We start from the raw sequence: 22234 nt of genomic DNA on the forward strand, positions 1-22234 counted from the left end.
TATATATATATAAGTTATATATATATATATATATATATATATATATATATATATAATATTATGTGCTCTGTTGCTTGTAACCTGTGTTATGTATTGTAAACACTAATCTCTATACAATATTTAGGACATATTCATTACAATACAGCCACAATTAATTAGACCGTGAAGCAACGCTCAGTTCATTAATCAATCAACTTCCTGTAGGCTATAGGGCTTTTACAATGACGATTGTTTCAAATCAGCTTCACAGTGTTAAACATTGCAACAAAATTTGATTTGGCTGTAGGCCTACAGTCGTTCTGGAGAAAACAGTGATGTTATCAGCTTATTTTAATTGATCATAGCGACAATGTTGGCAGATCAGTATTATAGTTTATAGAATTAAATAAGACCTATAATTAATTAATTTTATTTGTATATTTAGTTGAATAACTTGGATCATAATTTTAATGTCCCCAACTGAGCAAGCCAAAGGCGACAGTGGCAAGGAACCAAAACTCCATCAGGGCATAACAGAGTTTACTGCAGAACTCACACCCAAATGCTTGCCAACATGAGAAGTTTGCCCTCGTATGCGGACGTTAAACTAACATAAAACAAGACATTTTTCATTAGTAAATAGTTTCACAGAGTAGGCTACTAAAAGGTGAACGCGACCTGTGACGTGATACAATGACGCTGCGAATATCGCGAGATAACACGGGATAAATATGGCTGCTGTTAAACTACAGAAGAGTGTCGTGAGTCAGACTGGAAAACACACTGCTTCTGTCATCTTTCTTCATGGCTCAGGTGATTTGAAGAGTTATTAAAATCTTTTTTTATGTAGAGGCATTGTGCCCAGCCCACACCTTTGATAAGAGAAATTATACAAAGGAAGCAGCGTAAGCGTAGTTCACGCAGGACATCTGAATGAAATGCAAGAGACGCGTTTTAAAAGTTGAACTGAGTGAAATGGACTGGGTATAAAAACACCGCGCGTGAAACTTAGTCTGACATGTTCAATCAATTAAAAGAAATGGTGAAGATAGGAATGAACTACGGCTAACTGAATGAACTGCAGCTATCCCTTTCTGTTGCACAGTGTGACCACACCACACACTGAAAGCATTTTAAATCGCTCTGGTGTCTGTTCACCTTCAGAGCATGTTAAAGTGTATATCTAGTAACGTTAGGTATTGATTAATTTCTAGGAACATAGTTGGGGATTTGAACAAACCCACAGTATTATTTGGTTTGTAATTGTCCCGCTGTGGACATGATGATACCTCAGATTAATTAATAAAATTAGTTAAAGAATCCCAAAGATTTACATTGAAGCAGAAAACTTTATATTGAGAGATTCTGTGGGTTCTTTAGAGTTGGGCCATATCATCACCCATAACACTAAAAACAACATTGTGACTCCTTAAAGGCGCAATATGTAAGATTTGTAGATTAAAAGATTCAAAAACCATTAGAACAGAGTTATATTTTTGTTGACTTGTAAATTTTTTATCAAATGTTTCCAGGAATGTTTAAATCCAGAGAAATAACCCTTCAATTTTTTTAAGGACACGGTCTGTGCGTCACCTATCAATGACATCATACCTGTGCTACCCTCGCTTTCTGGTTTTATTTTGTAGAAACCATGGAAACACTAAAGATGCTTTAATATATTAGGTGATGCATTGGCATCAGAAGCAAATAAAATGTGTGTGTGGGGGGGGGGGGGGGATCCTCTTTCTAAGAATTGTTTTTACTGAAGTAACGTTAGATGCTATTTACATTAAATAACTCAAATATACCGCCGTTTACTAAAGGATTGATTGGGAAAGACAAAATTTAATTAAATAAATCACTGATTTATTAACCATGGCTTTGGTGTAGGGGTAAGACGCATAGCATTATATCTGAGGTTCGAATCTGGTTCAAATCCGCCTTTTGCCGAACTTCCTTTACAGCCTATCAGATCGGAAAGGTATTTATTTTTAATAAAAATGAAGTAAATATTAGAAAAGTGGAAATAAAGCGTCTAACGTGATTAATAATAATTTCTCGGTTGGGGGTAGGTAAAGAGACGTGCTGAATTAGAGACGATAAAAGTGAGTGGGTCCAATATCATGGGTCGTAAAAAGTGGGTTGTTCTTGTCCCACCCACACACAATGGTTCCGACGCCTATGATGTGATATATTAGACAGGTGAGCAACTGCTGGATCATTCATCGACAGAAAACTAATCATTGTTATATAGCTCAACATGTTTAGGTTTAATTGTTTAAATCTTGTTTTCTTAATTTACAGGGAGTACCATGTTTTACCATGCCTAATATGATCTAGCTCACTGCTGTGTGAACAAGTGGCTCATATTAGCTGCTGAGCGAATGCACGGAGTAGCAATATAACATATCTTTCAACACACTCAATGCATCTAAAATGATAAAACTGCGTTGCGCTACCCCACATACACATGAGCGGAAGAAGCGGAAGTGCTCGTCTCTGGCAGAATAAACGCGCCGCAAAATCAAGGCATCATCAACCTACGCCTTTGTTTTAAATAAGTGACCTCTATCAGCGAAAAATTATATATTGTGGCTTTAATCCAGTGTATTGTGGTGTAGAATAACTTTCATTAGTTTCATTTAGGAGACACAGGGCCAGGTTTGCTCAGCTGGGTTTGTGATGTTTTGGGACAAAACCTGGCATTTGAAAACATCCGGGTGATTTATCCCACAGCGCCATCCAGGTAAACATCCCTGTACATTCCCTTCAGAGGACCTTTACAATGCTATTTTTATTTGTTTCATATTAAATGCTAATGAACTTTTTCTCTTTATGTGTCTGCTGTAGTCCGACAGTCTCAGCAGTATAGTGTCAAAACTGCTGTTTGAGAAGCCCTCCAAAGACATTTTTTACTAGACTTATTATTGAAAGGAAAAAAATTGAAAATAATAAACCAAAAAGCAACCTTATACAATTTATTCTCGTTGCTTCATAGAAGCAATATTTGAAAAAGAAAATGGCCTGCCTATAGTGGATACAGGGCTCTATATTTAATCAAACTGGAATATCAAATAGAAACAAAAAGACATAATGCACTGTCTGTGATTATAATTCATAAACCCTTTTTATGTCACATAGACAAATAAGTCCACTAAGTTAAGAACTAATTGAACCATTTTGTAAACAGCATTTACTAAATCAATTGTTCACAAACTAACAAAACATTTTGGTAACACTTCACTTCAATTCTCACCATTAACCAGTTGCTTATTAGCATGCATACTACTAGGATATTATCTGTTTATTAGTACTTATAAAGCGCATATTAATGCCTTATTCTGCATGACTTTATTCTATATCCATTAGTCCTACCCAATATCTAAACTTAACTACTAACTAATAATGAGCAGTGATTAGAGGAGTTTATTGAGGCAAAAGTCAAAGTTAATAGTGAATATGTTCCCCATGCTAAATTGTTATAACAACGGTAACACTTTTTTACAATACAGGTGCACTAATATGCATTAATTCATGCTTAATTAATGCACAGATAATCATGAGTTAATGTATGACTTCATGATTACTGTATCATCAAGTAATGAACATTAAATAATATTGATAGATTAAATAATATAGTTATTAGTTAAATGTGTCATAATGTATTAATTCCCTAATAACATATTATAGCTAATAGTGTACTGTAAATGAATGCGTTGATTACCACAATGGGTCAAAGCCATGCATTTTAACTTCCAGTTGTGCTTTCTCACTGTGGAAAGATAGAGGGCATGAGACGAGTTCAAGCTCAGTCTCAATTTTTGCGAAGTCTTTAAAGCGACGGGAAAATTCTGCATGCAGGGTTATCAAAGTGCTGCTGTACAACCAATGTGAGACTGTTATTGATGTGCTTAGTCCGGCCAGTGTAGGAAAATGAGCAAAATCTCGGCTGGATGTCTGACTGGAGAACAATACAAGCTTGGCCTTGAACGCTTTCACGTTGCTGTACAGTTCGTGGACAAAAATATCATTTCCCTGAAGTCTCAAATTGAGATCGTGTTTCCACACCGAATGCGAGGTCGGCCAGTCTTTGTCTTATAGTTTGGGGAAGTCGTCAGTTTTACTTTTTTTTTCGTGTGCAGTCTCACCTTTTAGTTCCCAGACACGGTGGAACGCTTTGCCAAGACTTAGCCAGCGCACATTTGAATGGTACAAGAGGTCATGGTGGTCAGCCTCCGTTTCGTTAAGCAACTGAATGAACTGCAGATGGTTTAGCGCTCTTGCCCGAATAAGTAGACAAGCCTCACAACCACTTTGACAACATTTTCTAGCTTCAACACACTTTTACACAAGGCTTCCTGGTGTATTATGCAATGAAGAAAAATCAGTTCTTCTGAGGTCTGGCTTTTGTCTTTAATCCTTTTTAGAAGTCCAATGTTTTTACTAGTTAGATTTGGCGATCCATCTGTTGTGACGCTTGTCAGCTTTCTCCACGACAGGTGATTTTTTTTTTCAAACAGGCAGACATTTTCATACGAATCCACACCCCTGGTCGTTACCATCTTTGATTCTGTTATTTCGAAACTTTCATTTATTCCTCTGACAAAAATCTAAAGTTGCGCAGTGATGTCGGTACTTTCATCAAGTTGGATAGAAAAAAAAGACTGAAGCCGTCAGCTTTTTTTTTTTTAGTTCAGAGAGCAGCTCCTCAGCAATCACTTCCACACGCCTAGTAATTGTTCTCCGCGATAAGCTAATTTTCTCAAACTGACTTTTAGGAGCAGGACAAAGTATGTCAGCAGTCTCCACCATACAGTCTTTCACAAACTCCCCATCCGCAAAGGCTTGCTGTGCTTTGCAATTTTATGTGCCAGTACATAACTAGCTTTCCTTACAGATTCTTGAATAGAGCACAAAAACATGTATTTTGCTGGTCTTTTAAGTGTCTGGAAAGTTGTGAAGCCTTGTTTGCCTTTTCTGCAGATGACAGGTTTGCAGCATAATTTGAATGCTTGCTTAAAAAATAACGATTGAGGTTGTACTGTTTAAAAACGGCAATCCTTTCTTGGCATATTAGACATACCGCCTTCTGTCCGACACTGGTGAAGAAGTATTTTGCTTTCCATTCTTCATTGAACACGTGTCATTCGGAGTCCACTTTTCATTTTTTCGCCACACTCAGTTATTAAAGACAACATTCTGTTTCAAACTGCAAGCATGAGCAGCGCATATTTTTTTCGGCACCCATGTTAATCAATGAGTGCTTTCACACCGGGAGAGGAGCAGCGCGTGAGCGTCAGGCGAGCAGCAGTGAAGCGGGGGTTTCGGCGGCGAGCCTATTTTTGCTGCGATGCTGACGCTCCTGACGCTTAATTAAAGTGAAAGCACACTTTTAATGGACAAAATAAATATGATTACACACAAAAAGTGCTTAAAATGCACACAATAAGCACATGTAGTGTGTTTTAACAATAACTGGAGTAGCCTAGGCTATGCCAGAAAGGAAAGCGAAGAATAAAAAAGATCTGTAGAAGATTTACCCATTTAAACTTGTTTTAATTATTCAGTTTGGGTGATAGTATGGTTATGATTATAAAAAATAAAGTAAACAAGCCAGAAAATATGATAAACTTTTTTTTAGTTTAGTATGCACTAAGATAGACAGGTATATAGGCTATAGGCTCTATAGCAGCTGCAGTCACGGTGTAAAGTGAAAGCACACTTTTGATGGACAAAATATATCACACAAAAAGCGCTCAAAATGCACACTAGAAGCACGTGTAGTGTGTTTTAACAATAATAACTGGAGTATGTCATTAAAGAAAACAGAATAAAAAATATCTGTAGAAGATTTACCTTTAAACTAATTATTCAGTTTGGGTGAAAGGATGGTTATGATTATAAAAACTAAAGTAAACTAGCCAGAAAATATGATAAACTTTCTTTTAGTTTAGTATGTAATACTCGGATAGGTATAGGCTCTAGCATTGTGGGAGCTGCTGCTCTGATGCTGTACAAACGCTTCCAGTGTGAATACTCTCGCGCGTCTGCAGCTGCAGTGACGGTGTAGTTATGCTGAAGCGCTGCTCACGCTTGCGGTGTGAAACAGCCGTGATTCTGCAGTGTACAGTTACATAGTTAGTGCCTAACTGTATGCTGTTTGCTATACTGTCATCTAGTGGAGCCTGTATTGCATCAGTTGTTATTCTGAACCAAAACGTTACTCGTGTGTAATATTTTTTTTAAACTCCCTTCGCGGGCCGGATGAAAATGTTCAGCGGGCCGTAGTTTGCCCCCCTCTGGGTTAGACATTCATGTGATCGAATGTGTTCGAACAGCCACAAAAGACGCCTACTCTCCACCTACTGACCTAACACATAAGCATTATGGGAAGCGCTCTAGCCAGACGGGATTTAAACTTTGATTTAAGACAAAAAATTCACTAACCACAATGTTTTCTCATAATTCCTGATTTCTAACACACATTCACAACATTCAGCTTGTCTTGCGGCTGTCAGAGCAGAAACGATTTTCGCTGCTCTCGTATGTTTTCCGTCATTCATATGTAAATTGCGCAAGCTTATTTAATCTATTAGACTTAAAGATCTCAAGACCTAGTAACTCCTCAAGCTTTGTTTTAATAGAATTATTACTTTGTCTCTTGGTTGTTTTTAGGCCGTACACACCCATGCGAGGGGCTCTGTCTCATGTGTGGTTTGATCGTCACAAGATTTCCCAGGATTGCCCCGAACACTTAGAGTCTATAGACTCCATGTGTGATAATCTAAGCACCATTGTCCAAGATGAGATCCAAGCAGGGATACCTAAACACAGGATGGTTATTGGTATGGCTTATCTCTCTCCTATTCTCTTCTCCCCATTCATCTATCTCTCCTTACCTTATTGCTTTCTCTGTCTTACGCACTCTCACACTCCACTTGTTCCAAATTAAGCAGTCTCAGACCACTGCTCATAAGTCTCTCCCTCGTTGTGTAAAATGAAGAATGAAACTTATCAAGTTTCTTATTCCTTTCATTTGTTGCCAGAATGGGCCAAAAAGAATTTCTGGATTATTCTCGGGTTTCTGCTAAGCTTTATCTCAAAATATTTGGGTTATGGGGTTCACATATATATATATCACAATGAGATAAAAGTGGCAGAAAACCATTCAGTAAAAAGGGATCTTAGCAGAACCCAGGCAAATTCCCTCAGGGCGTGTGAAGTAGGCTGGATAGACAACGAGGTTACGTTTTGCTCAGAGAGTTAAACTCAATGGCAACAGTTGAGGAAGGGTTAACCCACAGGCCAATAACACATAAATAGCCTAAAATAGTTGCGAGTAAAACGTGAAAAGTGCAACAAAAAAAAGTCTTTGTGTGAAAAGGCTCTGTGTGGAAGGACAGAAAAGCCCCTGAACTCGCTTCCAAAGAAACTGATTCAAAAAACACATGTTCCTGTGAGACTGCTGAAATATTATCTTCCTAAATCATAACATTTTGTCATTAACTATAAATACTCATTGGAGTCACTCTGCACGCTGGAGAAACGAAGTGGTCTGTACGCTCAGTCCACTTCCCAGGCTGATGGACTGACAAGCGCCAGAACTTTCCATGGAAAACGGTTTCATATATGGATTGTGTTTTTCAATCTTTTAGGTGTCGTAGTTAATGGAAAAGCCCAAGTCAAACATGCATGCACAGATAATTTTTAGCCAAACAACTTAGAGATCCTACAGTATGTGGATTGCTTGAGTTTTTGTCACTTTGATTGGATGAGGAGTGTGTAAAGGGAAAAGTAGTAGACCTGTTGATTAGTCCTGGTCACATCATCTCTACGAGAGGTTCAAAGAACATGTGAACTCCATCTATCCTCTGTCTCAACATGACTCCTCCCATCTGCTCTGACAGACAGACTGATGGGTACTTGTTCACTTTCCCAGATGTAGTGCCCAGATTTGCCCAGATGTGTAAGATTAAGCACAGGCATGAAAGAGGAAAAAATGGAGGTTTGATGATGTGGAACTCAAGGCTAGCTTTCTTTTCTCTTTCTTTGTTTTCTTAAAACGTAATTCACGACTGATTGTTTTTTAGCTTGGTTGAGACATAATCCTTTATAGATTGGTTCGGATCTTTAGGCTACTATATATAATCCTATATAGCTTGGTTCGGATCTTTAGGCTACTGTAAACCACTTTACTCTTTGCCTTGTGGCTTAATCGCTCCAGAGTAAGAAGGTTTTGCCAGACAGCCATATGAGAAAAGATGGCTCATGATGGAAACGGTTAATAAACAATGCCTGCACACTGCTAGCAACCACCTGCAATATGCCACTTGTTACATGCCTTTCATTGAAAACGAACTAAATGTGAACTCCCACAAAAAATTATACATTTACAATTACAGTGATTCATCTTCCATCTAAGAAGTTTAGTTCCTTAATCATGAAATGTTAGGGTTTCATATGTCCGTAGTCTTTCATTTTGAACCCGTGGCAATATTATATGATGCAAGGTAAATAGTTTCTTGTGAAAAAAGTTGTACACTTTAGTATATTTACTATGAGTGCTTAGGGAAAAAATATACTTGAGTGCAAACTGATGTAATGTTTTTGGACAATGAAAATTTATTTTAGTTTAAATTTATAGTGCTTTTTGATCACTTTGATCATCCACTCAAGTAGGACTTAACTTTAAATGTAATTTCATAGTTCATTTTAATGTCTTTGAATTTACTGACGAGCATTTATGGTAAACTAAATTATACTTTTAATGTATTTTTTGTCTATTGAAACTTAGTCATGTATTTAAATATATTTGCAATTACACATTTGCAATGATTGCAATTTAGTACATTTAAAATATATTAAAGGGGGAGTGAAATGCTGTTTCATGCATACTGAGCTTTTTACACTGTTAAAGACTTGGATTCCCATCCTAAACATAGACAAAGTTTCAAAAACTAATGTTGGGCGTTTGATGGAGTATTTCTGTGTCAAAAATACTCCTTCCGGTTTCTCACAAGTTTCGGAGAGTTTTTTTCGAGTATGGGTCGACTTGACGTTAATAAGAGCGGAAGGTCCTTGTATGGGCCGTACGGGCTCTTCTCCCGGTAGGGTGCGCACGCGCGTGACTAGAGCACGCTGTAAACAGTCTCTCAGGTGCAGATCCAGTCGTCCGTGAACACTTATGTGGCGCCGCGCTTCTCTTTATTCCTATGGGTGACGTCGAGCGACTTCAACGCTTCAGCACAGCATTCCGGGAAGGCAGCGCTGCATTTGAACCGATTTGAACTCAGAAATGACGGGAAGCTTCAAAACATCGTTTCAGTTGCGTCTCAAAATGGATTTACACACCACTGCTGTCAGGACTTTACCAAATCATACCAAAGAAGTGTGTTTTTGACGGAGCAGTCCCAGCGCTAAAGCTTCGGTCCTGCTTTGGAAGCAGCCGGTGAGTTAACTTAAACTGCTTCAAATGTCTCTGCTTTTGGCTACGCATGAGTAAACATCAGTAAACGACACGATCGCGTGCTTCGTCATTCAAATGCGCTAACTGTTAACGGTTACTCCATTGTTGTTCTCTGTATAACGTTACAGTATTCTGACGTGCAAAACCGTTTTGCTTGCTACTTCTAAGGTCTAGTCGCATACAATAGTCCATAAACCGAATCATGTCCTCATAACTTACACTGCGAGTAAACACACACAAATGTGGAGAGGCCATTAAATACAGTAACTTACATACCACAGAGACGGACGTCCTGATGTTGCCGTTTCTCCTGTTCAATTTATTTCTCCCTCAGATTTGATTGTGGATCATTATCTGTATTAGCTGAGATAGATGGGTTTCTCCGGTTTCTCCACGCTTGAGGACGTCACCGCTTTGCGCGCTTGTCATTCTTTAGCTCCGCCCACACGATACGCCTCCAGCCGCTCGGTTTTTTCCGTAGTTTCCGGAGATATGAAGGATGCAATACTACTCTATAGGTACTCAAGATTGACATGAGATTGACTGAAACTGGGTGTTTCACCCCCCCTTTAACTTCGAATGTAATATCACATAAAATTATAATCAAGTACATGTGTTAAAGTACATTAGTCAACACATCAACATAAGTGTACTTCTTAAAAGCAAGCCTATTGTGCATCACATTTGGTCACATTTGTATTTGTTCTGTTTGGCAAAACCCTCTCCAATACCAACCTGACCACAAGCTGGGCGTTTGCTTTCACGGGACATAACTTGTACAAACGCCGATAGATGACATGATTGGAGATGGCTCTTGAGATTTGATGTGTTCGCCCATTTAACACATATTTTTTACAAATCCGGCAAATGGCTTCATCCTTATTTAAAAGTTCACCTTTTTCGTTAGGCACAAATCCAAAATGATCCCAGATCGGTGATGTAGTATTTGGTTTCCCAACCAGGTCCATTGCTCAACACAAAATTAATTTGCGGAATGCAAAAAAAAAATGGATTTGGCTGCGCTCAAACTAAAGGCGGGCGTACACTGTGCGAATTCGGACACTCGGAAGGTCGTGAGATATTGCAGACGCTACGAGTCATTTAATTTGATCATCGCATCAAATCAGCTGGTACACGGCACGACTGTTTGCACCGCGAGCCGGCCGCGATCACACGAGTTTTCATGTAACACAGACACCGGAGCTTTCAATGTTGCTGCTATAGCTTTAGATACAAAAAATAAAGAAAAAAGGTGTGAAAATGATTTGTTGAAAAGCAGAGAAAAGCCATTCCTTTTAACCGAAACAACCAGAGGGAGAGAGAAGAGTGCACGTGAGAGAGAGAAAGTGTGTGTGTGTGTGTGTGTGTGTGTGTGTGTGTGTGTGTGTGTGTGTGTGTGTGTGTGTGTGTGTGTGTGTGTGTGTGTGTGTGTGTGTGTGTGTGTGTGTGTGTGTGTGTGTGTGTGTGTGTGTGTGTGTGTGTGTGTGTGTGTGAACGCAGTATGTGGCAGCCACTGAGATAATAATAGTCATATAGATTGAGCCTATGTGACGTGCTTGTGCATGATTTGGCAATAGGGGACAGCCATATGCTGGTAAAAATCGGGCCGACTCCCCGAACTTTTTAAACATGTTTAAAAATGATCGTAAGGTCGGGAGGTGCTCTTAACGTGCTCGGCTAGTCTCGTATTTCCTCTCACACGGTGCGAGCCGCGACCATACGAGCATCCACGATGTCCACGCGATTTCTCCCGAGAAAAAAAAATCGTCTGCGAGTTCATACGACAGCAAAAATCGCACCGTGTACGCCCGCCTTAAGGAAACACAGCCCTAGTTCCTGTAGTGCCACTTTTTACAAGAAGAGGGCAGAGCTTCAAGAGCTCATGTTAGCAGCTCCGATTACCTCACGCAGACACACACTGAAAATGTAAGTTAGTGTTAGTTATTATAGTGAATTTATGTAACTGAAGTGGAGTTAACTATCTTCAAGTCATTCATTAGAAATCATATTAAAGGGTTAGTTCACCCAAAAATGTTAATTCTGTCATTAATTCCTCATCCTCATGTCATTCGACACCGTAGGACCTCCGTTCATCTTCGGAACACAAATTAAGATATTTTTGTTGAAAGCTGATGGCTCAGAAAGGCCTTCAGTGACACCAATGTCATTTCCTCTCTCAAGACCCATAAAGGCACTAAAGACGTTGTTACAAAGCCCATCTCACTACAGCGGCTCTACAATCATTTTATCAAGCAACAAGAATAGATTTGTGCGCAAAAAAACTAAATATCTTATATAGTGATGGCCTATTTCAATCAAATTCGATCATTCGAATATACTCCTGGATTTCTATTGATACAAAGCCATATGCTAATCACTGAAGTAACCCTTAAGAAGAACTACAAGTGTACACTACATCAATGGTTTTCAAACCTGTCCTGAAAGCACCCCATCCCTGCACATTTTGTATCTCTCCCTTATTAGACACACCCAATTTAGTTCTTCCAGTCTCTACTCACGAGCTGATGAGTTGAATCAGGTGTGATAAATGAGGGAGACACGTGCAGGGCTGGGGTGTCTCCAGGACAGGTTTGAAAACCACTGCACAATTAAAGGGATAGTTCACCCAAAAATGAAAATTACCCCATGATTTACTCAACCTCAAGATTATTCAACTCACGATAAAAGCATAACTAGCACTGACGGTGGACGTAGAGTAAGCATTTTTAACTGCAAGAGGCATTACACTTTCTTTGTAAGATGAATATGGAAGGTGGTCTGGCAGAATCTAGATATTTTAAATAGAGATATTAAAAATAGATATTTTTCTTACACAAGAAATCACATCTGCCATTCACGGCCATTATAAAGCTTGGATTAGCCAGGACATTTTTTAAAATATAACTTTGATTGTATTTGTCTGAAAGAAGAATATTATATACACCTAGGATGGCTTGAGGGTGAGTAAATCATGGGGTCATTTTTTTTTTTTTTGGTGAACTATCCCTTAAAGCACTTCTATTTCACAAGGAGACTCTTTCTATAAAGGATTATGTCTCAGAATCAGTGTGATTGAGACCAAATGCCTCTGTTTGTCACAAGGTGGCTTCTCTATGGGTGGTGCCATGGCACTACACCTGGTCTCCAGGTACCACCAGGATGTTGCTGGCATCTTCGCTCTGTCCAGCTTTCTTAACAAAGACTCAGTTGTATATCAGGTAGGTTATACTCTTCAGAATGCATATCTTTTTATATCACGATCAGACACCAGAAGTAAAATAATTTATATGATCATATGTGCAGGCGGTAGAAAATGCAACACAGCGACCTCTACCTGAGCTCCTTCAGTGTCACGGCACAGCAGATGAGCTGGTTTTCCATGGCTGGGGCAAGGAGACAAATTCACTGCTGAAGAAAGCTGGCCTCAACACGTCTTTCCATTCCTTCCCAGACCTCAACCATCAGTTGTGTCGACCTGAACTAGAGTTACTACGGTCCTGGATCCTGAAGAAACTCCCTTTAGAGCATCCTTAATACAGGACAATGACCACTGCTTGCCCATATACAACCTAAAATAATCATCATTTACTCTCCCTTATGTCGTCAAAAAAAGTATTTTTATTTTTTTCATATTTAAATGCAAAACTTGGGGCAAACACTGAAGGAAAACCAAGCAAATGTGCAGTACACACACTACTGTTCAAAAGTGTGGGGTTGTTTTTTAGAAAGAAGTCTCTTCTGCTCAACAAGGCTGCATTTATTTAATTAAAAAAGTACAATAACAAAGTATGTAAAAAAGTAATGATGTGTAATATTATCATTAAACTGGTTTCTATTTGAATATATTACAACATTTACAACATGTGATCAAAGCTGAGTTTTCAGCATCATTACTCCAGTCTTCATTGTCACATGATCCTTCACAAATCATTCAGATATGATAATGCTTCTGATTATTATCAATGTTGAAATCAGTTGTGCTGCTTCATATTTCTGTGGAAAACAAGTTGTGCTTTATTTTTCAGGATTCTTTGATGAATAGAAAGTTCTAAAAAAAAATATTTTATTTTACTTTTGTAACTTTATAAATGTCAACCATCACTTTTGATCAATTCAATGCATCGTTGCTGAATAAAAATATTATTTTTTTATCAAAGAATAAAAAATGTGCTCAGAATGTGAGTTTTGAAGAATATCCTGGCCACAGAATGGGAAAAGGAGTGTAAAAAATTTGACGGCGAGTAAATGACAGATTTTAAATTTTGGCCTAAAATAAGTCATCTATTAATATATAATTACATTGTTTTCCAACTTTGGCCATTGCACCTGTACTACTGTGTTTACTATGAAAAATCTGCAGTTTTTGCAGCAATCCACATGCATAATCAGAGTTAATATAGCTGTATAAACCTTGATTCACCCGCATGTGTTCCACCTCACAAAGACTCGACTCTTTGTGCACATTTCATAGCATGTAGCGCTAACCACTTTAAAGTGTTCAGTGAAGCACATTCTGCAGGCTGTGATGACTGTTCCATGGAGTCTGGTTTGGCCCGTGATGCCTGTGGTCAGGCTGAAGCGGCAGGTAGAACTATCACACCGGAGGGGAGGAATGCCACTCGGCTCTGTGGTTTGGAGCCGGAATCCGGTCTGTTTGGCACCCTCCCGTTTCCTGTAGAGCGAGGTATCTCACTCCTGTTCTACCCCCTTTTTTTTCCTCCACACCATTATTGCTCGCCATGAAATCTGCTGTACATGTGTTTGGAGGTTTACTTGGTAGTCCCTAACAGTAGCTTCATTAATAGTTATTGGGAGGAAGTGGTTAGCAGGTTTAAAGTTCTGTAGATGTTCTACTTGGGTTGTGAAGTGGGGCTACAGGCCAGTACCAACATGCACCATCTGGACCTTGACTTACCGACAATGCTAAAAGGACTTAATTCATCAGTGATGCTGCAAATATCATTTGAAATGGGCACATTGAGTCAAGTGTTGTTCTTCCAGTCAAGAGTGCAAACGCACAGACTTGTTCTTTATTATGACTATTTTCCAAATGCTAGAATAATAGTAGTCATCAAAAGTATTAAATTACAAAATGAAACCTTGGGAATTATGGAGTGACCAAGTTTCTAATTTCTCAGAAATGAGAACTAGCACAAACAACTTCATGAGGTGCATGGGATGCTTTAAAATATTATGGAAGAAGTGAATGAACACAACCGTTCAATGGTTTGCTATTGCTTTTGAAAGTAATTTATACTTTTATTTAGCATTACATTTATCAAAAGTGACTGAAAACATGTTACAAAGGATTTCTATTTAAAATAAAGGCTGTTCTTTTGAACTCCATTCGTCAAAGAATACTGAAAAATAAAATTTCCACAAAAATACAAAAGCAGAACAAATGTTTTGTATTAATGATGATAATAATAAATGTTTCTTGAGCATCAGATCATCACACAAGGATAATGTGACACTGAAGACTGGAGAAATGATGCTGAAAATTCAGCTTTGATCACAGGAAAAAAATAACATTTTAAAACAGTTATTATAAATGTTAATAATATTTCCAAATTTTACATTTTTGATCAAATAAATACAGCCTTTGGGGAGTATAAGAGACTTCTTTCAAAAACATAAAAAAAGCGTTACCAAACTTATGTATACTGCACACTTATCGACTTTCCTTCGTTGTTTGCCTTAAGTTTTACATTTTTTTAAAAAAGCTTAAACTGCAAAAATAATTTAGGATCATGAGAAATATGACACACTTGACTGAATTTATATCTACTTCATACAGGCAAACGCATTTAATATTAAAACTAAATAAATACAAACATTATCCCAAATAATTGGGATTCTGTAAAGTTTTTATTTTATACACGGGTGGTTGGAGGAGAGGGATTGAAATATAGATGTCTTGGCATGGCTGGAATTAGGGAGTTCGAGGTAAGGCTACGCTCGGCTCAAATTCAGTTGGCAAGATGCACGTATGATCAACCAGACTGGCAGCGTTCACATCTGAATTTGAGTACTTGTGTAAAGGTTGTTACTGCCGTAATGGTACTTTTGTGTACTTTTTTATACATCATTTCCTCCACACATGACAGTATTAGAGCTTGCAGTTCTCAGTTTGCACTGTCAGCTGGATTATATGCAGTCGGTCCACTTTTAAAACAACTCAGTGTGTTTGATTTCCATATTTTGCTTCAGTACAGAAACACAGGAGAAAGAGTTGGACTGAAGCACACATGTTTGTAAATATTTGCATTACTTATATATGTTCACTCATATTATTCACGTATATTGTCCATATATAATATATTGGAATTATATATTATATATAATTCCAATATATAAATTGGATATCCAAAATGCTCTGGCAATGGGAAGACATTTCTTACTCTGCCAGCGAGGCTTGTTTAATTCAACTGAGTTCCGAAACTTATGTAACATCCTGTTCTATTCAGTAGCATTTTAAGAGCTGAGTCAGTTACGCTAAAAGAGTCCTGCTTTTTCTGAATATTGCAGAAATGCATCAGTGGGTCTTGGTGGTGAAGAGTTTTTTACTGTTCACATACAGAGCCCATTCACTGTTTGTATGGTGGTTGTTTGGGGATTCTGCTGACGAGACCATATCAGCATATCAAGACTGCTGTTATGCAAGAACAAGTTATGTTCTGTTCCCATTGTTACACTTTTTGTAAGTTGATTATTCCAAAAAGTGTAACACCATAGAGCACAGTCTAAATTAAGATTGCTCTAAACATTTCAACCAGCTCGACATTGCAACATTTACTCCAATTGCATACGTTTTGGGTGGAACTATCAGTCTCTCTGTCCAGAATGACCTGAAATGTATTATCATTGAGGACCTAGCTGGAGCCCCGCCATCTGATGTGGCTGCCCAGTCTGAGGCCGATGCAGAGTTTGTGGCCATGCTTGCCTGGGCAGCCGAGAACATTGGGCTTGAGGGGAACCCTTCGCCCTGCCCAGAGTGTTCGTGGCTGGATGATTGGTTTCTGGCCTTCCTGAAGGTCCACTAGGCCAAAGCACTAAAAGAGCAGGCAATGTCTACCGTTGTGATCCAGGAACAGCACCTGTGGTTTAAAGGGGTGGTTTCGTGGTTTTTTTTCCAAGTTTGGTTGTGTTTGTGAGGTGCAGTATAACGTCCTTTTTTTAAACACAGTATTTTTCTCATATTTTACCTTTATTCCACACCGCTGTCTCCACTGTCCTTTGATCCACTGTCCACTGTTTGCTTCCTGCTTCTATAAAGCCCATTCCTCAGAAAAATGCAATGGTCTTAGATTGGTTTGATGGCCAAATGTAGTTTCCTTTATTTTTATTGGCTGAAGTGCCAAGCACAGGATGTCTGGAAACACCACGGCCCTTACAATGTTTATGTTAATAGCAAGGGTTTATGATGTCACCAACCTGGGAAGAAGCTTGTTGTAGTCCAAACCGGCCATTTTTGTAGGCAACAAACTAACAACTTTGAAAGTCAATATCTCCATTTGCATTGACCTTTCAGCGCTGTAACTTTGCAGATACTGTTTATGCTCAAGCAGCAACATTACACACTAACTAAAGTTAAAAAAGTAAATCGCATGCAACCACCCCTTTAATACTTTTCTCAGCAGTTATCGCCAGTCAAGATGCAGACGGAGGCAATCAAACACAACTTGCCTTCTACTGACAGCTACAGACTGCCGAGGCCCCGTGGTCCATCTGCTCGTTGCTGAGGCCATTCACAGCCAGAGCTAGCGGCTCGGCTCCAATGTAGGAGATGGAAATCACCCATCAGACCAGTGCTAAGAACCCAGGAGGGCTTACAGACGGGCAACCCAGAAAGAGGAGAGCTGCTATTTCCAGGGAGATGGTAGAGGTATACCTCCATCCCCCGGTGGAGGGCCAGGAGTAGAATTCTGGGTCCAGAAAGCAGTTCCCTCCTTCTCTGGGTTACACACCTTGTTATCACAACGGCCTTACATTGGACATTTGCAGCGTTGCAAAGTGTTGAAATTAAATTAAATGGGCATGTTGGCGTGGCACACATCGCATGGCTATCACACTGTCGCAGCACTTTCAGCCCTTGGACAGACCTTGCATTTCTATGGGCAGGAGTTCCCTTAGAACAAGTGTCGTTGCATGTTAAAAATCCCAGTAGGGGTGTAACCCCGGCATCCTGGCCAAATTTGCCCATTGGCCCCTGTCCATCATGGCCTCCTAATAATCCCCATATCCTGATTGGCTTCATCACTCTGTCTCCTCTCCACCAATCAGCTGGTGTGTGGTGAGCGTTCTGGCGCAATATGGCTGCTGTTGCATCATCCAGGTGTGTCCTGCACATTGCTGGTGGTTGAGGAGATTCCCCCCGCTTTTTGAGTGCCTAGAAAAGCGCTATATAAATGTAATGAATTATTATTATGTTGTTGTTACAGGCTGAGGCGCTGTATGCAATGGCTCCTAAGGACTCAGACTGTGTTGGCACATAAACTGCCTGGAGTTGTTGGTGGTACTGCTGGCCCTTTTGAAGTATCACTATCAACCGCTGGTCCAGGGCAAGCATGTGTTAGTCAGAACTGGCAATATGGCTCCGATATAAATCACCATGGTGGGATATATTGCATGCATAACTCCCCCACAATCTTCTCCTTTGGAGTCAGCAGTGAAGCCACTCATGTCCCAGGTAATCTTGTAACAGATGCACTCTCACAACGAGTGATGCTTTGATGAGATTGGGAGAGTGGAGACTCTATCCCTAGGTGATCCAGCTAATTTGAAGTTGATTCGGTGAAGCACAGGTTGATCTGTTCACATCCCAAGACCCCTCCCACTGCCCACTATTGCACTCCTTGACCAAGTCTCTGCTCGGCATGGATGTGCCAGATCACAACTGGTGCCAAGGCCTGTTCTCAAAGCTGAAGCTCCTTTACCGATGATGCTAATTACTTGAGACAAGACAAGAAGACATTTGTTTTTGTTTTTTTAGCTGCTGTGTGGGCAGTGCTTGAAAATGGGGTCCAGTTGTGCTTCGGACGACACAAGTTCTAGCCCCAAATATACATATATTCTGTACAATATTCGGTAACACTTTAGAATACTGTTTCTTACTTAATGCATAACTAATGAATAATTCTTCATTAACACTCAAGTCACTAATATTAACTACTAAGGAATGAGTGTTAACTAATCAATATGTAATAGCATTTTTTAATTGTGTTAAGTATCAATTAGTTAATCAGTAACTATTCAATTCAGTTATGCCTCCTTAAGAACTACTATTAAGTAACTACTAATTCAGCTTCACAAGGAATAACTATTAAGTAACTACTAATTAACAGTGATGCACAGTATCAGATCGAGGCCCTTTCTTCTTCTTTAGTACTAATGTTGTTAGATAAATGTACTACTGTTATGTGTACTATATGTAAATATTCATTTACATTCACTCGCAAATGTGCCGATTAATGTTTCTGTCTGTGTGTGTCCCCACGCTATAATGTTGCAGTTCTTGCAGCATTAAATCAGAGAAAACAATTCTAGTGCAAGAGTACACAGATTCATGAGTGCACATGCAGAGTGCACAAAATGTGAGCGCACACGCAATTTCTGAGTCCAGTTTTGTGCAAGAGAATGGATTGAGATTCCGCTTGTAAGCAGAGATTCATTACTTGTAAACTTGATGTGCTCTCGCGGTACAATATTAATACTACATTAATGAGGATGTTGATGATTTCTTTTCTTTTTTTTATGTAAGTATTGTCTGCAACCAGAAGTTCAGGACTGAACCCCATCCCCAATCTAAGTGCCTTGCCAACATGGCTCAGGCATTTTATGTTTATGTGAAACCAAATGATTTCTGTATTTAAGGCAATGACTGAGGGGAAAATGAGAATACAGGGAACCTATGAGTCATTAAAAAAGAATTACCAAATAGTTCTCAAGGAGTTACTTAGAACCTGGAACAGTATTCTAAAGTGAAAACAAACCCATTCATAATTAATGAAGAATTACCAAATAGTTAATAGTTAAATAATTAAGCCTAACTACCAATATTACAGAACTAATAAAGGAAATTTGACCCTCTATTCTAAAGTGAAAGTTTTATCCTCATTAATTATGACACTTATTGAATGATATTTAAGTTTACTAACCAGAATAAGCCACTAATTAAGCCTAACTACCATTAATACAGTACTAATAAAGGAAATTTGACCCTCTATTCTAAAGATAAGTTCTTATTGTTTAGCAGTTATGTGTATTTTTATGTGTGGTTCTACGTGAATCTAATACGTAAAACATTAAAAGCAATAAACATTCTGCTGCACACTCAGTTCAAAGGATTTACATTAAACAAACTACACCTTAAAACCCTAAAATGAATAAGATTTCTGTAATCATTTAACCATTATTTATCAAGTAATACTTATGTTGCTTGCCATGGGCCACAATGACTCGAAAGTACACCAAAACACAACATAAATTCACAAAAGACACTAATTTAATTCGTTCGGTGTAATCCACATCTTTAGAATCCATACGAGGAACTTCTTTATCCAGCGTTCTCCATCTTTCTCTTCAACAGCGACCGTAAACAAAACCCGCGCTGTTTGGGAATTCAAACATTGCGTTTTACGCCAGTGATATCAAACACTCATTGGCTCTCGCCTGCTTCGTCACAGATTGCGACAAGCCGTGTTTTAGTTTTTAGTCTGTGGTGAATGAGAAACGCGCGCGCCTTCAAATAGTGGGATTAAGTTTAAATTAAATAACTTAAATTCTCTGTAACGTTACCTCATACAAAACTATATCACCAGAGATGACTTCGACTGCAACACATCGTCACTCGGACTACTATTGGTACCGCTTTTGACATTTTCACAATAAAGAAATGATTGTGATTACACTTTTGTTAGTTATGTTTTTCTTTATATATTTTCTCTTTAAAAAAAATCATTATGTGTATGTTTAGAGGTTTGAGTGAGATTAGGGGCTCAAAATATAATTGTAATGCTAGATTGCCCATTTGCCCATTAAGTTGTATTGTCATTTTTAGTCTCTGTTAAATTGCTATGTTTGTGTTTAGGGAAGTAACATGTATCTATAAAATGGTAAAAGAAAAATTGTAAATGTGTATATGATATAAAATATATTTTATGTATTTTGAGGTAAAAACACCTTTGTTGAAATGTTGCCAATACGTTCATGTTGTACCTTTCACTATTTATCCAAATAGACAAAAAATATGTTTTGTGTCTGTAGAAGCTGCTTATTAACTTATATAAATTACTACCATAATTGGATATAAAACTTTCACTTTAGAATAGAGGGTCAAATTTCCTTTATTAGTTCTGTAATATTGGTAGTTGGGCTTAATTATTTAACTATTAACTATTTGGTAATTCTTCATTAATTATGAATGGGTTTGTTTTCACTTTAGAATACTGTTCCAGGTTCTAAGTAACTCCTTAAGAACTATTTGGTAATTCTTCAATAATTATGAATGGGTTTGTTTTCACTTTAGAATACTGTTCCAGGTTCTAAGTAACTCCTTGAGAACTATTTGGTAATTCTTTTTTAATGACTCATAGGTTCCCTGTATTCTCATTTTCCCCTCAGTCATTGCCTTAAATACAGAAATCATTTGGTTTCACATAAACATAAAATGCCTGAGCCATGTTGGCAAGGCACTTAGATTGGGGATGGGGTTCCGTCCTGAACTTCTGGTTGCAGACAATACTTACATTTTAAAAAAAAAAGAAATCATCAACATCCTCATTAATGTAGTATTAATATTGTACCGCGAGAGCACATCAAGTTTACAAGCAATAAATCTGTGCTTACAAGCGGAATCTCAATCCATTCTCTTGCACAAAACTGGACTCAGAAATTGCGTGTGCGCTCACATTTTGTGCACTCTGCATGTGCACTCATGAATCTGTGTACTCTTTCACTAGAATTGTTTTCTCTGATTTAATGCTGCAAGAACTGCAACATTATAGCGTGGGGACACACACAGACAGAAACATTAATCGGCACATTTGCGAGTGAATGTAAATGAATATTTACATATAGTACACATAACAGTAGTACATTTATCTAACAACATTAGTACTAAAGAAGAAGAAAGGGCCTCAATCTGATACTGTGCATCACTGTTAATTAGTAGTTACTTAATAGTTATTCCTTGTGAAGCTGAATTAGTAGTTACTTAATAGTAGTTCTTAAGGAGGCATAACTGAATTGAATAGTTACTGATTAACTAATTGATACTTAACACAATTAAAAAATGCTATTACATATTGATTAGTTAACACTCATTCCTTAGTAGTTAATATTAGTGACTTGAGTGTTAATGAAGAATTATTCATTAGTACTGCAGTAACTCTTTATTAGTTATGCATTAAGTAAGAAACAGTATTCTAAAGTGTTACCCAATATTCTAGACAACCATATTCTGCTGCTGTGTGAAGCAGTTATTGTGAACAAAAATTTTAAATGTAATTACTTAAGATAAACATTAAAGGGGGGATAACAGTTTCTGCCAATCTTATCTTGAGTACCTGTAGTGTAGTCTTGCATCATTCATATCTCTGAAGAGCCTTCGTTTTATCATATTTATAAAAGACAGATACGCTGTACTGATTTTTTCCGAAAACAGCCAAGCTTGTGCAGGCGTGCAGTGGGCGGAGCAAAAGAATCACGAGCACACACACACCTTGTAGTCTAGTAGCCAGCCCATAGAGCCCCATTGTGAACCCAGAAATGTGTAGTACACCAAAGTTT

At 38.3% G+C, this 22234-nt stretch overlaps 1 protein-coding gene and 1 pseudogene across 2 annotated transcripts; one reads left to right on the forward strand and one right to left on the reverse strand.

Annotated features, from left to right (window-relative positions):
- The first annotated feature begins 687 nt into the window (after positions 1 to 687).
- Positions 688 to 15284, forward strand: lyplal1 (lysophospholipase like 1). 2 transcript variants are annotated; one of them, XM_067449339.1, is made up of 5 exons: positions 688 to 792; positions 2616 to 2725; positions 6655 to 6824; positions 12548 to 12663; positions 12749 to 15284. In XM_067449339.1, exons 1-5 carry the CDS (start codon positions 784 to 786, stop codon positions 12977 to 12979), a joined length of 636 nt encoding a protein of 211 aa, XP_067305440.1. In that variant the 5' UTR covers positions 688 to 783; the 3' UTR covers positions 12980 to 15284. The 2 variants fall into 2 exon arrangements, with proteins under 2 accessions (XP_067305440.1, XP_067305439.1); XM_067449338.1 differs by having other exon boundaries at positions 2626 to 2725; positions 12749 to 15283.
- On the reverse strand, positions 2804 to 5753 carry LOC137083410 (general transcription factor II-I repeat domain-containing protein 2-like; annotated as a pseudogene).
- Positions 15285 to 22234: the final 6950 nt, after the last annotated feature.

The sequence above is a fragment of the Pseudorasbora parva genome, chromosome 7 (genome assembly GCF_024679245.1).
Source record: "Pseudorasbora parva isolate DD20220531a chromosome 7, ASM2467924v1, whole genome shotgun sequence".
In the NCBI taxonomy this organism is placed as follows: Eukaryota; Metazoa; Chordata; class Actinopteri; order Cypriniformes; family Gobionidae; genus Pseudorasbora; species Pseudorasbora parva.